A 16816-nucleotide genomic window follows, 5' to 3' on the forward strand; every position below is an offset into this window, starting at 1 on the left:
TTCTTCAATTGTAGTCAACCACCTCATACTCCATATGAGGATATATTATGTTGATTTTATCTGGTGTGACTTATGTCTTTCTTTATCCTTTCAAAGGAGGAGATTCTTTTTCTCTTGATCATGCTTGACCCATGTTACCTGCAACTATATGTCATGACATTACAATATTAAATACAATACAAGCATACATAAGGTTTCTTCCAACAACTTCCTATATTGAAAAGATCTTCAATCCCTTGATCTGCTTTATTTCTCATGTCATCATACCATCATATCATGAATTCCATAAATTGGATTTCTTGATGAAACACTTGTTGCCTTCCCAGATTAGTGGATCCTTCGCTGAGGTTTCTATCAAAGAATCTTGAGGATCTTGCATATCCCCATCTGGCAAGTGTTTCCTTTGATTTGGATGACTTCTTCCTTTCCTTTAATGTCCAATGAGGTTCCCACAAGCTACATCTTTCATGTTAGACTTCCACGGATTATGCCCTTCATGATTCCCATGGTGATATCATGAACTCTTGTTTCCATGATGCTTCCATGATGCCACAATGCATCTTATTATCATGGTCATATCTGCAAGGGATTTTGAAGCCTATGATAGGATCCTTTTATGAGGGACACCATCTCACTTATATTAGAGGTTTGTTACTCCCTCTTTCCTTGGTCCTTTTCTTTAGCTTCCTCCACCCTTTCGGCGATATGAGCTCCTCTTCCATAGTACTATTATGTCTTGTCAACTTTCCCTTTCCTTTCTGCACATATTTGAGTCCTTTCAACTTGTCTTTCTCTATCTGGCATAGAGACCACAAATTGTTGCATGAGGAAATTTCCATATCCCAAGGACACTTGTCATCTTGCTTATTAAGAACGTAGATGATTATTTTCATATCATCTTTCTCAGATCTCCCAAACGAGATCTCATGAAGATATTCCTTCATTACTGCATTTCAAAGATCACCTCTACTAGCATTTTATATATCTTTTATCTGTCCCCTTTCTTGCTACAAAGAGATGAAAGGACTTTTAAGAGTTCCTTCTCATGAGTTCAATGGAGACCTGTTCACTGACTTCCCTTCTCTATAAGGATTTTGTCAATCATTCTTATTCCATGCAAGGACCTTAGATAACCCATCTATCCTATAGATCTCCTTGCATTCATGAAGTCATTTCAAAGAAAAATGATTAATGAAAATATTTACTTGAGATGTGAAGATGAAATCTTCACCTTGATCATGTTGGCAGTAGTTAAGGCAGATGTATTGATGCTTCCACCGGATGAGATCCTTGATAGGAAGCTATCTTGATATACAAACTGTTGATATAATTGTACTTTTGGAACCTTGTAGTATGCAACTTCGTATTGAGGTTGCTTGTCCATCAGATAGTATGGCTTCTATAACGAGTACTTGTCCATTCCAGCTCCTATATCTGCCCTCAAATATATATCATTAAGTTCTGAGAATCCGAGATTTTAGGACTGTGATTTTATAGAAAAGAATAGTGGCATGTTGTAGACCGAGACTGTGGGAGGCATCAAAGCTGTTGGTATGTATCCTGAGATCTGAAGGTTTTTATCTTTTGACTGTAGATCTCCAAAACCCTTGCTGTTGAAGACTATCTCCTTGATCGGATAGACAACAACCCTTGTTACTATATACTGCTGTTGTAGGTTGATCCTTTGATCTAGGGTTTGATCAAGATGTAGATCTTCAGCTTGCTTAGATGCTTTGCTTGAAACTTGATCTTTGCATGTCTCTTTTCTGCCCTTTCTTTGCCTGCTGAACCTTCCCTCTGATACCATGTTGAAGAATCTAGGGCATTCAGAATTAAGGTGATTCTTCTTAGCATGATAACAACTTGTGAAGTGTTTTGACAGTTTATCTTAGCTCGATCTTCTTTACATTATTAGTGTGTGTGTTTACTTCATCAAACTGCTATCAAAAACAAAAGAGACAAGAACACAATATTTGGCTTTCTGTTAGGGCCAAAACCTCTCTCTCTTGGAGAGGAAAACCCACACAAAAATTCTTCTTATAGAGATTCCAATTGACGAATAGAAAGACCATGACACTTGACACATTCTGCCTCTTCCAAGACCAAGACATCAATCCATTTCTCTGTCACTGCTAGGATCATCCTCATTGCCGCACCATTGAAGCCATCGCTACAACATCACTGAGATCTTCATCATGTCAACGAGATCTCTTGACCTTATTAATATCTTCACTGTGACATTGATTTTGTCCATTAATCAATGCACCAAGAGTTTCATTAATCATCAAGATTACTGTTGCTCCATATCGCCATATGCTCTTGGATCATCACTATATCCTAGCTGAGATCATGATGTTAACTGTGAGCATGTGAGCATGTATTCCATGATGAGGCTGTGACTGTGATTGTAGGATCATTGTGATCTTTCCTAAACCGAGATATGAGACTATATAAAGACAGAGAGGGATCCGAAGTTCTTTTCATCATATATATATATATATTGACTGCTAGGAAATAGATCCACTGAGATGTGATACTATTCTTTGCTGTACTGAGATCCTTGCTATCCCATTTATGCCAAGACTGTAATGGTTACTGCGGCTCTTCATTATGCCGAGACTGTATCCTCTGAGACTGATCATATTTGTCACTGCAGCTTATCATTGTGCCAAGACTGTGGTAATATCTGAGAAAGCAGAGGCATCCTTATGCCGAGACTATCTATCCATTCGAAGTCCTCTCTGCTCCTTCTATCCATTCGAGGTGTAGCTTGCCTGCACCTTATCCCCATTTGAGGTGCAGTCAAGCCCTTAACCAATTACCTTTTCGCAATGCAGATTTTCTCCTTTTCATATATGCGGAATTTCAGAGAGAGAAAATGAGTTCAGTTCTTGTCTTTTACGCAGACCCTAGCCATATATTTATAGTGCTTTGTCCTAAAAAATGAGCCGACTTGAACATGTGAACTGACATGTCTTTTACCCAAGTCGACTTTTCATTTAATTACATATTTTAATTCAATTTTGAAGTTGACATGAGGATCTCTTTCTCGATTTGTTGGCTGCCTTCTTTAAGCTTGCTGGTGGAGGATTGAGCTTGGTCTTGGAGGGCTGCTCTAGGCTAGAATGCATTTTACATAGGCTCATGAAGAGCTTCTTTATACATGACATGACTCTGACATATTAATAAATCCTAAAGACATCAAGAAGAAGTCTTTTACCTAATTACACTTCTTGCTCATGAAACCCATGTAGCAAGACATACAAAGATAATTTATTCTCTTTTATTACATCATTTACAAAGATCATGTCATTGTGAAGACCAAACCTTGTTACACTTTCTTCAATAGGAAGATTAGTTGGGAACCAATCAATCTGGGAGACACAGTTAAGCAACCGATACTTGTTTAGATTGTGCAAGATTTTGAAGGATTCAATTTGATTTGAGGAAAATGATACCAGTGCCTTGTGGAGTCAACTGTCTTGTGAAGGAAATAAAGTCCAAGTAATGGATGGGAAACTGCTGCTGAATGATTCAACTATCTTATATGCAAATGCAAAACTTAAAACCATGGGAAATGCAGGGACTTGGTTAATTTTAGTTAAATGCCTGTTCTAAGTTTGACCCCTTAATGTTTCTATTGACCAAGCTTATGCTTGGATTTTTTTTTTTTTCAATGTGCAAGAGCTAGCTTGTTATGCAGATGCAAAGTGAAATGAAGTGATGGCGAAAGGAGGGCCTAAAATATTAGTTATTTCTGAAATATGTCTCAAGTCTTTTTTAACTTGAGGCTCAGAAAAATGATGATCTTAATGTGAAAACAAATACTTATACCAGCAATGTAGAATATGAATTCTGCACAAATAATTACTGAAATATACAATAGGAAACCAATATAATACGATGAAAATAAAACACTTAATATTCATAAATCCTTTTGTATGAGGTACTCAATCAAAGATCGTTAGATGCATAAGTAAAACTAGATTAGTCCTACTTGCATGAGCATGTAAAAAACAAATGTACTTCAGAAATTAAACTAAGTGCTTAAACTCAGATTACATCAATGAAATATCAATTTAGTAATCTGCTTTTAAAACAAATGTCAATGCCAACAATATATTTTAAACCAGTGGTCCTATTATCATGCAATATTCAGATTTTTTCTATGTATAACAACAAAAACATCACATGACAAACTAATAACTAACACTGCAAAAAATTTCTGAGTTTAACTACTTCCAATCTAGTGATGCATTTGATCTTAAAACTCAGAAATAAATTACTGAAAAATAGTGAAATAATATTTAGAAATTTGTCAATTAGCATGCAAAAAAGTTTCTAAAAATAATTCTATTTCTGAAATGCACTGCAGTAAAAGATGTAAATTAAATTTGTTGCTAAACTTCAACTAATTGAAAATCTATGCCAGTATTAGCCTTGCTTTCAATCAGATAAATGAAATGAGGAAAGGTTTAGAGGATGTGCACCAGTCAGCCCTTAGGGGCTTGAAGACACTTGGAGACAAGCTGCCCAAGTCACTGAAGATCTTCAACTCATAATTTTTTTTGTTAAAAATTTGTTAAAATTTGTAGTGAAATTTTATGGAAAATTTAGTGGTGATAGGTGTTGAATTTTCTAAGTCTATCCGTTAGAAAATTAATCTGTATTGTGCTGGTTTATTTCTTCTACTTTTAAATTTGAACAAGTTATTTAAAGCATTTAAATACCGAAATAAACACAATACAATTACAACATCTACAGATCATCAACTGAAAGAAAACAAACACACAAGTGACACTGTTATTTTTGGACAAATGTCCTCGGAAAAACCCAATGCGGGAAAACCGGTGCAGCTATTCCGAGGGTTTATTATTATGCAGTATTTCCTTGAGTACAACTGGGTGCCTAACTGGCTCACCCGATAGAGAAAAATACACGGCAGCAATACCTCTCTATTTGGAAACAGGTATTCAGAAAACCTGTCCCACGAAACCCTCTCCGGCGACTCTGAAGCTCAGTGCTAGTCCTGCTGGCCTCTGCGTCAGCCTCTTGCTACACTGCATTAGCCCCAGAACCCTCTGCGTTAGCCCTCCGAGGCACAACGTAGCCTCTGGGACCTTCTGCGTCACTCCCTCTGCCTTTTGTGTGGATTACATAATCCCTCTAGGCTTTGCGCTGTCTCTGCTGGGCTTTGCATGGCCTGCTCTGGTTGCTGCTCTTGCTCTCTGCTTCTGCGTTGGTCTCTTGGCATTGTCTTTGTTTCTCTGCTCAGTACTCACTGCTCCTCGCTGCTGATCATTGATTCACTTTTGCTTAGAAACCCTGCTCTAGCAAAATGAATGACTGATCACTCTGGTGTGTTCCCCAACTGACCCTCAAGCCTCCTCTTATACTTTTCCTGTTGGTCTTTTAACACCTGATATTAAATATCTAATCAACGGCTAAGATTAGATTTGGCTTGATCCATGTCTTTTGAAACCTTCTAACCCAATTTTATATTAATACCCATTAATATTTTATTTTTCCTAAGTTTAGACTTAGGAACACCATTAAAAATATTAATTATTTTAATATCTCCTAAACCGGGAAGAATCTGCCCCAACCATTTCTGGGTCTTGGAGATCTCATGTGCTTTGGCCTCTCCACCAATTTTCATGGCTAGAGCACATCCAATGCTACCCCAAATCAACAATTGGGAGTGAAAGAAGAGAGGCTTGAGGGTGAGAAGAGGGAGGTCGAGAAGGAGGAAGAGGGGAGGCCAAGAAGAAGGAAGAGGGGCCGAGGAGTAGGGGAGGAAGGCCAAGAAAAAGAAAAGGGAGGCCGAGAAGAAAGAAAGAGAGTAGAGGGTTGGAGATGGCCAGCGCGGGGCCTCAAGGCCCTAAAATTTTTTTCCCACGATCTTTTTGTAAATTTTCTTCAACCTGCAAATAAACTGGAGGTCGAGTCTTGTCTTCAAAATCCACAAAAATCACCTGCAATTTTCAGGTTTGTTCTTGCACAAACAAAAGCTAGAAAACCCCAAAACATGTATATACAAAAATATGAAATACTCAAAACCCCAATGAATTAAAAAATTTGAAATTTAGAAATCTACAATAATATTCCACAGATCTAGCAAATCTGTAGATCAAAGCCCTATATTAGCTAGATCTAAACAATTTTGCACAAATTTATAAAGAACCTGGAAATTTTAAAGAGGCACATGCCCAAAAACAACCCTGCAAATAAAATATTTTGTAAGATGACTTCAAAAATTAAAAATAGTAGGCTCTTTAGATTCTGTAATTTGAGAGTCAGTTGGTCCAGCTGAGGACTTCCCCAGACGCGCAGATCCTGAATAATAACTTTTGCACACTTAGATCTGATTGTTAGATTAATAGAGATTCAAAATAATCATGAAATCAAATCAAATCAACATGATATTTTAAAAACCCAGAAATCTTTGCACAAATCAATCCTCAAAAGCTATTATCCAACAAATACAAATAAAAGCAGCAGAGTATTAAGAGCAATATTACCACATAAATCTGAAAGAGGAACACCACGGTCTGAAACCCCAAAGTCTTTGCGTTTTATTAACCAGAAAAAAGTTACAAGAGCTTTCTCAGAGCAAGTACACGATTGAAAGATCATATCCAAATAATGGAGAGAAATCTCTAATTTATAGATAAATTCTCCATCGGCTAGTTGGCTTGGTCCCCGTCAAAACAATCTCAACCATTGATGAAGATCAAATGATCTTTTAATCATCACCGTTGAAATAAAGTTATTTTTTGAAGAAATTCTAATTTCGTTTTTAATTCCCTCTTAATTAACTCAAAAATGATTATTTTGAGTTAATTGCCTCAAAAAATTGATTTTGATTTAATTACTATGGCCCAAGGGTCCAAAATATCTTGAAATTTTCAATATTCCCTTGGTTGGGGACCTCAAAAAATTAAAAACTTTAAAACCCACAAATTTTAAATGATGGAGGATTTAATTTTTCTTAGGACCTAAATTAATTAAATTTCTGGCTTTAGCTTTTTAATTTATTTTAGCCAGAAAATTAATTAATTGATTCATGAGGGGATTATTAATTTTTACAATTCTATAATACTTTAGCATTATAGCTAAAATATTATTTACATGAAATATTACATTTCTAACCTATGAAAGGGGAACACCGGTTTGTTATAGACCCTCAACAATTACCCATTTCTGTGACACAAAATATGATCTAGTAGACTAAGTGATTTGTAATAAAATAATCTAACCAAATAGCTAGAATTATTCCCAAATCACTTTTACAGAGACTCAATAAATAACACTAGGACTCATTTAAGATCTCGACGACAAAATCCACCCTAGCTTTGGGGTGAGGCTGGAGGGAAAAATTCTGCCGATCATCCGTGTTTAGAAACACACATGAATCGGTGAGATGAAAAACCTCCTAGGATGGAAATCATCATTAGAAAAATAAATTTACCTAGGTTGTTACATACATTTGTCTTACTAGGATCATCGTTATAGACCCTCAACAATTACCCCTTATGATCTAGTAGACTAAGTGATTTGTAATAAAATAATCTAACCAAATAGTTAGAATTATTCCCAAATCACTTTTATAGAGACTCGATAAATAACACTATGACTCATTTAAGATCTTGACGACAAAATCCACTCTAGCTTTGCGGTGAAGCTGGAGGGAAAAAAATTTGCTGATCATCCGTGTTTAGAAACACACATGAATCGATGAGATGGAAAACCTCCTAGGATGGAAATCATCATTAGAAAAATAAATTTACCTAGGTTGTTACGTACATTTGTCTTACTAGGATCATTTACATTACAAAATGCAGAATGGATTTACAAAACTCCAGTGTACATATGGTTGATAATGATGAATCTGTGGATCATCTGAGTGCTCGAACATGATTAAAATCCATGCACGGAAAAATGTACAACTATGGGGTAGTTAACATGAAGTGGTCAACACTCCCTTCTTTTTGTGATGGGCAAAGTAAGCACTTTAACTGTTGCTTTCTTCATCCTCCTTTTTGTCATTTACTAATGAGATGCGAGCTTCTTCTTGACTGCATGCATTCACATTTGTTCAAAGGTTGGTGTATCTTTCCAACTGCTAATTCCTGATGCAAAGGGGCTCCAAGATTTTGGTAGAACTAATAGTGAAACGATCATGAATTTTCTTTGGTACAACTTCATCAATAGCTTGGAGTTCATTTCTTATTCTAGAGATCCTTATAAAATATGACGACACAATATCATCTTTTGTCATCTTTATTGTTCACAGTATCATCTTTTGTCATCTTTATTGTTCTTAGTTATTCTGGAGACTAGCTATCTGACCAATGTTCTTGATGGTAAACAACTTGGAGAGAGCTTCATACATTTCTTGTGCAGAATCTATATTGGATATGTATGCGATTAGATTGTCTTTTACTCCATCTACTATTAGATTCATGGTTAAGATGTTAGTTTCCTTGTACTATTCCTGCGTGCATTCCACATTTGTTCGAGGGTTGGTGTATCTTTCCAACTACTAATGCCTGATGCAAAGGGGCTCCAAGATTTTGGTAGAACTACTAGTGCAACGATCACGAGTTTTCTCTAGTACAACTCATCAATAGCTTGGAGTTCATCTCTTATTCTAGAGATCCTTATAAAATATGATGACACAATATCATCTTTTGTCATCTTTATTGTTCTTAGTTATTCTTGAGACTATCTATCTCACCAATGTTCTTGATGGTGAGCAACTTGGAGAGAGCTTCATACATTTTTTGTGCAGAATCTATATTGGATATGTATGGGATTAGATTGTCTTTTAATCCAGCTACTATTAGACTCATGGTTTCCCTGTACTTTTCCTTTCCTGCATCATTTGTAGGTTTCTTAACTTTTCCTTGACCAAAATCGAAACTTTGTGCCTAGCAAGAATAAGATCCATTCTCTTCTTCCATGCCCTGTAGTTGGAGGTTCCTTCTAGATTATATTTTGGTTTCATTGAGGTTGCCATAGAATTTATAATATCTCCTTCACTTGATAATAACACAGTGCAGTGTGGAAAAAGTCTGGAAAAAATTGGGATTAAATCCCCAAAATGCGATTTTTTTCGCTGACCAATTAAATCAGCCGATTTTTTCCTAGTTGAAAAAGTCGGGATTAAATCGAGATTTTTTCCAAAAAATCGTGAATGAGATATTTTCTTTAACTATTTTTTAATTTTTTTGAAAAAATTGGGAATTTTTTGAAAAAGTTGAGATTTTATTGAAAAAATCGGGATTAAAAAAAATGAATATTTTTGTATTTTTTTTAATTTTGTCGACTTTTTGCCGACTTTTTCAAAAAACTCCTGACTATAATGACTTTTTCAATTTCTGGACCCTTGCCGATTTAATCCCGACTTCAGCTTTTTCTACATTGCTTGATATAGATAGTAGGCTTTTCTTCTTGAAGGATCCATTCCTTAATAATCTTCTTTTGTTCCTACCTTCTAAACCCTTCTTTCAATGGACCTTCAAGCTGCCTTTTTCTTTCCTCCATCTCAACTCTGATACCATGTTAGAAAATCAGAAAGGTAGAAAGATTCTCTTATGTTGATAATTACTTGTGATATTCTTGTAGTCTTATTAACTTTCTTTATGTTCTTCTTTTATTTTTTTTTCATCAAGCAATCATCAAATCAAAACATGAAGATCAACGACACTAGATGTAGGCACTCAGCCAGGGCTAAAACTCCTCTATAGGGCAAAGCACTGTCAAACTCTTCCACTAATAGATTCAAATCAATTTGAAAACCAAGACCTTAGACCTGACCAAAAAACCTTCCTCCTCCACCAAGTTAGCCTTCCAAGATGATTTTGCAAACTTCAATAGTCTCTTCTTGCCTTCTAGTTTCAACCCAGCGACAACACAAAATTTTCTGCCCCCAGCGTCCAGAATTTCGGCACTACTACAGATCTGAAATTTCGGTCTCCTCAGCGGCTTCAGAATTTCGTACGTGTGAGTCAAAGGGAGAGAAAAGAAACTCTTCTTGCTTGACAAATGTCTACTTCTTCGCTAGGGTTTTCTATTTCTAGGGATTTTTTCTCTTCTTTTCTGCCTCCAGCTATTGCAGATCGAACTTCTTGGTTGGTGCTCCAAATGAGGTCGAATAGCTGCCAATATATAGTGAATCTGTGAGGTCGAATTCCTTTGATGACGCCGATTTGGTGGAGGAGGCCTAAATCACCTGATTTACATTAAAATAAATTTCTTTCTTGATGGATAAAGCCCATGAAGGGTCTTTTACATGATGACAAGGACAAGGACTCTTGCCATAAACCCTAGAAGCCTACAATGGAGACTTTGACCTAAAAATAAAATAATAAGGCATGAATCCATTGCTTAATAAATATTTTTCTTTCATAATAATTTTTTTTCTTTTGACAAATTCATTACATCATGACTCAAATAAAATTATGAAGACTGACACTAGTTACATTTTTCAACAATTTGGACTCTAGAACTGTCCCTTTTAGTCTGGTTGTGTTTGCTATTGTAAATTTAAAGAAAGGCTAGACTTAACTCTGTTTTGTAAATCTGCTGAATAAGTCATTATTTCAGCATCTTTTTGAGGGCAGATTTATAATACACTTTATGCTGGAAGGCACATTTGTAATTGCCTACTATTTACCAGCTGTAGTGTACATTTGAAATCTGGTTGATGTTGATTTATTCGCACTGTAAACCCACTGTATTCAGAGTACAACCTGTGAAAGAATATTCCCAGGCAGTCAGCATTAGTTTAAAAGGAGATTCATAATTAACTATAAATCTGTGTAACACACGTTCATATTATCTCCTTTATGCTGGTGACAAAGTCTGGAGACAGCTTCCATTACTTCACTTAAAAAATTTCCCATTTCTGGAAACTCATCCTGTTCCATACTACATAATTCCTTGTTTATTGGTCTGAAATCTGAGCTAAAGGAAAGCCTAAAGCAAACCTATATTAACTGTTGTCAACTCACGTATATTAATTGCCTTTATATATGATATTCAAATTGTTTATTAGGAAGCCAATTACTGTGCTTATCAAATTGTTTAGATTGATTACTGTGCTTTCATTTCATTACAATATCCAGCTTTACTAGAATATAGAACATCCTAATTAACCCCTTTCATACATAAAGCCCAAGTAGATTAATGATCTTCTAATCATCAAACATTCCCTTATCATAAGGCAGAAGAAAATAGAAACACAGGGAAATCCCCGTAGTGGTGGTCAGAAGTCATCCTAAAGTAAGGGAAGAAGGTGACAGGTGAGTCTTCCGATTTCCCCTTGTCTTGTCATCTAGGGAAGGCTTTGCACTCAAGGTGAGAAATAAAGTGGTAGCAAGGACCACAGACAATATAATAAGTGAAGATGTATTTATGTTTCATTATTACTTTCAAATATCTGTATTCTGATTTTTTATATAAATCTATACAAGTAATTTAGAATAGGACAGACAATGTCTTCGGTTTATTTGATATTCAGTGGAAGTTGAAAAAATTATTTAAGCTAAAAGGAAATGCTCAGTCTCAATGACTACATCTCTAAATTTGTTTTTTTCTTTCTGATGTGAAGCTTTTTGGATTTACAAATCCATTGGTTCAACGCTTATTCCGTGAACTTGTTGCAAATGAAAATGGGACAGCAAATCAGAACATTGAAGACATTCATCTGAATGGAGACACTCTGCAGTCAGGTATTGGGGTACGTTCATCAAATTTAAGGGATACTCTTCATAATAATTCTGGATTTAGAATGACAATTCATCTGATTCTAGTTTCTAGCAGCAATGGAAGGGTAAATAGGAACATGGAAAAGGAATTAGTAGCACTGATCTGATATGTGGGACAGTTAAAAGAGTGCCAGGCTATCAAGTATTGTTTTTTAAACTTGGACTCATAATCGGTTGAGGGTCAACTTTGACTCGGACTCAGACTTGGTTTGACATGGACTGATCTAATCTCAGTGACTCAGTCCACTAAAAAATACATAAAATAAGTAAATTCTAATTAAAAAATTATTTTAAGGATTATAAAATTTTAGAGACCAAACATGCAAAGTATGCTTAGGTATATTGTAGTATCCCAAATAATACTTTGGCCAAAACTTCTGGAATTTTTCTTCAAAAATTACACCATAAATTTCTTCATTTAAAAACCATTCAAATCACAGAATTTACACCATGAAATTATCGGCAAACAAATAAATTTTACAATACGAAAAATCTAGAAATGCTACAGCTCAAAGTTAACATGAGAAATAGTAGAAAACTGAATAAAATCCAGAGCCTTATTATATTAAATATGGTTCTGAGAACCTGTTACAAACATCAACAAGATATCTGAATGGCTGCTAAATAGTTGAGGTGATGGCCTCCAAAATAACTGCTGCAATACTGACTCTGGTCTCTCCAAAACGGTTACTGGAACCGATATACACACCTGTGAATTCTGAACAAATTGACCAAGAGATGAGATGGGTTTCCATCCAATCTCATCAAGGTAGCTAAGGGTTTTCATCTCAGGCTTAATAATCTGTGAGGACAATTCCCCCAATCTTCACAAACAACAACTGATTAACTCCCAATGTCCAAAAGGTTTGCTTCCCCTCCTTTTTAAATATTTGATGGATCTCTCTTCAGCGTTCTAGAAACATTTTTACATTATTATTTTATTTTCATTCTAGAAGCTTCTCCCTTTTATTGTATTCAAGTGACTTTTTTTATTTTATTTTATTTAAGTCACTTTTAACCCTGAAAAATGATTAAACTGCCTCTATGATTTCTCTGGCCACTAAAAGTCACTTTTCATCATTCCATCCTTTAGATCTCTTTATCCTAGTTCCAACGAGCTATTACACTAAGGTGTTTCTCCAAATAATCTGCTCCAAATAACACCTTTACCTTATTTAGTTATAACATGATTGATAATAACCCCGTTTTAGGGAATTGTTGGAATGCAACAGAACCAAGAATGAATTGTGCAGAACTGACCCATATGATGAGATATAGCAATCAAACCCCATCGGACCCCATAAAACTCCTCCAAAGCCCTCCACTGACGTAATCTCACTCCTATGACATGTCTGTTACAAACCCTCGAAATCCACCCTAATTTCATTACAAGGGAAGCCAAAAATGGGGATATTACAAATTCTTCCGGCTTGAGATTGCTTGTCCTCAAGCAATCCACATGTGCCAACTGTAAAAACATTTGTACACCAATACCAGGATCCCATATGAACCATTGTGTAACATCATGTCTTCGTGCCACCCAATCATGAATGGAACCCTCGATACCTGGATCCCAAACAAACTTCTGACTGATCCTGCCACAAATAGATCCCCTGGATCCAAATGCCACCTTGGCCATCCATCATCGACCATGTCCCATGGCTCCAACTGTACTTTGTCCCTGGCTATGGATGTTGCCCCATAAATTATCCACTCAGTAGGATACCAACTCATCACTTCTCTCCAATCCATCCCCTAGCACAGATCTTGTGCATAAGTACCCACACAAGAAACAATCTCACCATGCTTCCACTATGCCACTCTGATTCTAACTGGTATGTTCTTAAATTATTGGCTCGTCGCTCAATCTTTGCCAACCTGTAAAACCCATCTGGAAGGCGCCGCCTAGTCAACCCATAAGATCCATCTAGAAGACTCTGCCCCTCTTTCTCTAATGTACAAAGGTAGGCTGATAGTGCTGAAAGCCCTGTCTACGTACTCCTGAAGAGGGTTGTGCTGAAACTATAGAATATGCTCCTTGGCTATCCAATTAGGGGCATTCGTTGTTCCCCAACGCTAGACAACTTGGCCATTGACTTGGCACACACAACTCCAAGCTCTTCAATTTACTGATCTGTTGCAAGATGGTCTGTCAAAGTGTTGGGTCCTCTTTAGTGCCATAAGATCTATCCCGAAATGCTCAATCTTCTTCCGGTGGCTATCATTTGAATGTCTTGTAGCCCTGCTGGAGGCCTCCTCATCTACTTGCACCTCACCAATGGCTAGTCCCAAGGATGAATGCTCAACCATCTCATCCATCACTATCACTTGAGCCTTCAAAGGGCTCTCTAAAAGAGGAATCTCGTGATCCTCATGATGCAAATCTGAGTCATGCTTCTCCTCGTCATCATGCAAGTTAGAGTGCTCCTCATGCATTCCCTTGCCAACCATAGACCCTTCAACCATTTCTTCAATCTGTTGACTTGAATTCTTTTCCATTTCTCACTCTCCTCAATTTTTGCAGCCTCATCTGTTTCTTTGTCCTTTTTAACTCTACACATGTGATCTAGAGCGCAAGCTGCCTAACATGTGAAACAAATCTACTTTATTCTCAGTTGATTTCTGCTCTTTCTTAGAAGTTCCTGAGACTGCTTTTGCTTTGGCTCCTCGTCCTTTCCAAATCCAAACCCCTCACAAAATTCTTCTCATAAAAGTTCTTTTGAGATGAAAGTTGGCACCGATGGTTGCGAACTATCTTAATGACTCGTTTGACCTTTTTTGGCCTTTGTCCAGGCCACTTCGAATCCTTGATGGATCATCCATGAGCCAATCAATTTGCATATTTTCAAATTCCTCTTTCAGGTGTTTTCACGAACACCTTGTAGGAAAGTATTAGTACAAACTCATTACATGAAGACGTGCTGTATGCAACTAGTTATAATTGTGGCCACTGGTAAACCATATGCCCCAAATTTTAACACAATCATTCTCCTTAGAATAATGCGGCTTGTTCTTCCATGGTACTCTGGTAAATCGACCCCAACAAATTATCTTGGTCCGGGCAATCTCCACCTCCAAATTTGCTTAAGGAAATTGGCCCCTATGTCTGGCAAACAATCTTGGAAATTCCAGCTTCTGAGATCCAATATCTTTGTAATTCGGCTTGCCACATTACCTAAGAGATGCAGCGACTGAAAATAATTTGTTCTTTCTCCACGCTAGGGTTTAGTTGCGGCTTCCAAATTCACACTGATTTCCCAATCAGATTGGGAATTTCAGCTACCTCAAATTCGACCCTTTTCCACTGTTAACTTGACTCATCATGTTAATTTTTAACTGTTCTATGTTGTAACAGTCACTTTAGCCCAATCTTATCTTCAATTAACATTCAAATTTAATCTTCCGATGATAAATAACAATTGTAGATAGAATAGTAAATGCAATGATAGTAGAAGACAATCAAGAGCAATAACAAGAGACCAAATTTGGTCAAAGACCAGGGAAAAACCCCACAAGGGGGGAAACCCTTTCAAATTCCTTTTCTTATTAGATTGTCATAAAATGTTTAGCAGAGATAGTACAATGTTTCAATTCATCAATCAAGAGTCAAAGTCAATCCTTTGACTATCCAACAAAATCAACTAACCAATATCCAAATGATGAGCCAATAGTCAAATCTGTTCCAAGTCAAATATGGTCAAAGTCAACAATAGTGAACAACAACAAATGATGCCCTAGTCAGTCCTCAAGTCAATGGTCAACAACCCTCCAAAAGTCTCGGTCAAACTGCCAATCAATGCAACCTTTCATGTTAGTCAAACATCAGTAAAAATAGTCGCAAAATCCATGGTCAAAGGAGAGAGAAAGCTCATGGTCAAACTCAGATTTCTTGCAATCAAAAGTCTGCAGTCAACTATAGTCAAATTGCCCAAAATACCTCGATCTCTGTGCCAAATAATTCAACCTCCCAAAATTGGAGTTACGCAAGTCAAGCCAAGTCAAAATGCCAAGTCAAAGGTGGTCAACAGATGGTCAAACTGTTTGAGCAGAAAAAGGCAATGCAGATTTCAGATTGTCCTTCCTTTCCTTTGCACGTGTGAGAGAGACATGCAATTTTAGATGTATGAACCAATCACAAGAGGAGAGAGAGAAGAATGGATGAGTTGATGTGATGCCTAATGAGGTTGACTTGTCTTGTATTTATATGCTTTCTTGGAGACCCAATTTTGTCTTTAGGCCGACCAAAACTTGTGTGCACATGTGGGTTTTTATATAATTTTTTTTTGTTGACCAAATTAAATTCTTCCAAGGGCAAAGAGGGTCTTCTACGGATGAGGAAGGCTGTCCAAAGGAGGCTATTTATCCTTGAGCTGCGAAATTAACACTCCCTCTCAGCTAGGGAGAATTTTCTAATTGCTTCATATGTCCCATCTCAAATGTCTTGTCATCATCAAGTCAAATGTCATCTCTGCTCATCTACTGAACACTCTAATATAAAAGAAGAAGAGTTTGACATCATAGGGTAGCTCAAGCTACCAGCCTCTATCCAAGGACAATAGATTGGATACCATCTACCGAGAGGTAAGGATCACACTCTATCCTATTGACTTGTGACAATAGGAAGGATACCACTTACCATAAGGTAAGGATCACAAACTACCTTATTGTCTGCTAATCCTCCCAACTTGACCCTCAAGAGTCAGTGGTAGAACATTTGCATCCCATAACTTGAGTAGGATACCACTTACCATAAATGGTAGGGATTGCGCCTAACTCAAGTAGTCAACACCCATTGCCCAGATGGGTGGGAAACAATCCCAACAAGCCTAGCTTGTTGATAGGATGCCAACTGGGGTATACTCTGTCAAACCCAAAGAGAGACAATAGGTAGGATATGACTTACCGAGAGGTAAGGATCAAAAGCTATCCTATTGCTCGACAATAAGCAGGATATGATGTATTAAGAGTTAAGGATCACAAACTATCCGATTGTCTGGAGTTCCCTCAACCCTAGGAGCTCTTTGGCTCAATCCCTCACCCTT

General features: G+C 36.9%; 1 protein-coding gene across 2 annotated transcripts in view; it reads left to right on the forward strand.

Moving 5' to 3' along the window:
• LOC149262788 (DNA binding protein) overlaps positions 1-16816 on the forward strand; it is a 365336-nt gene that overhangs the window by 144867 nt on the left and 203653 nt on the right. For both annotated transcript variants that reach the window (XM_089425199.1, XM_089425202.1), the window contains one exon: positions 11618-11746. In XM_089425199.1, the coding sequence (XP_089281325.1) occupies positions 11618-11746 (129 nt within the window). The remainder of the gene's footprint in view (positions 1-11617; positions 11747-16816) is intronic.

The sequence above is a fragment of the Pinus tabuliformis genome, chromosome 6 (genome assembly GCF_031772625.1).
Source record: "Pinus tabuliformis cultivar Carrire ecotype Pingquan chromosome 6, CPIR1, whole genome shotgun sequence".
Taxonomy (NCBI): domain Eukaryota; kingdom Viridiplantae; phylum Streptophyta; class Pinopsida; order Pinales; family Pinaceae; genus Pinus; species Pinus tabuliformis.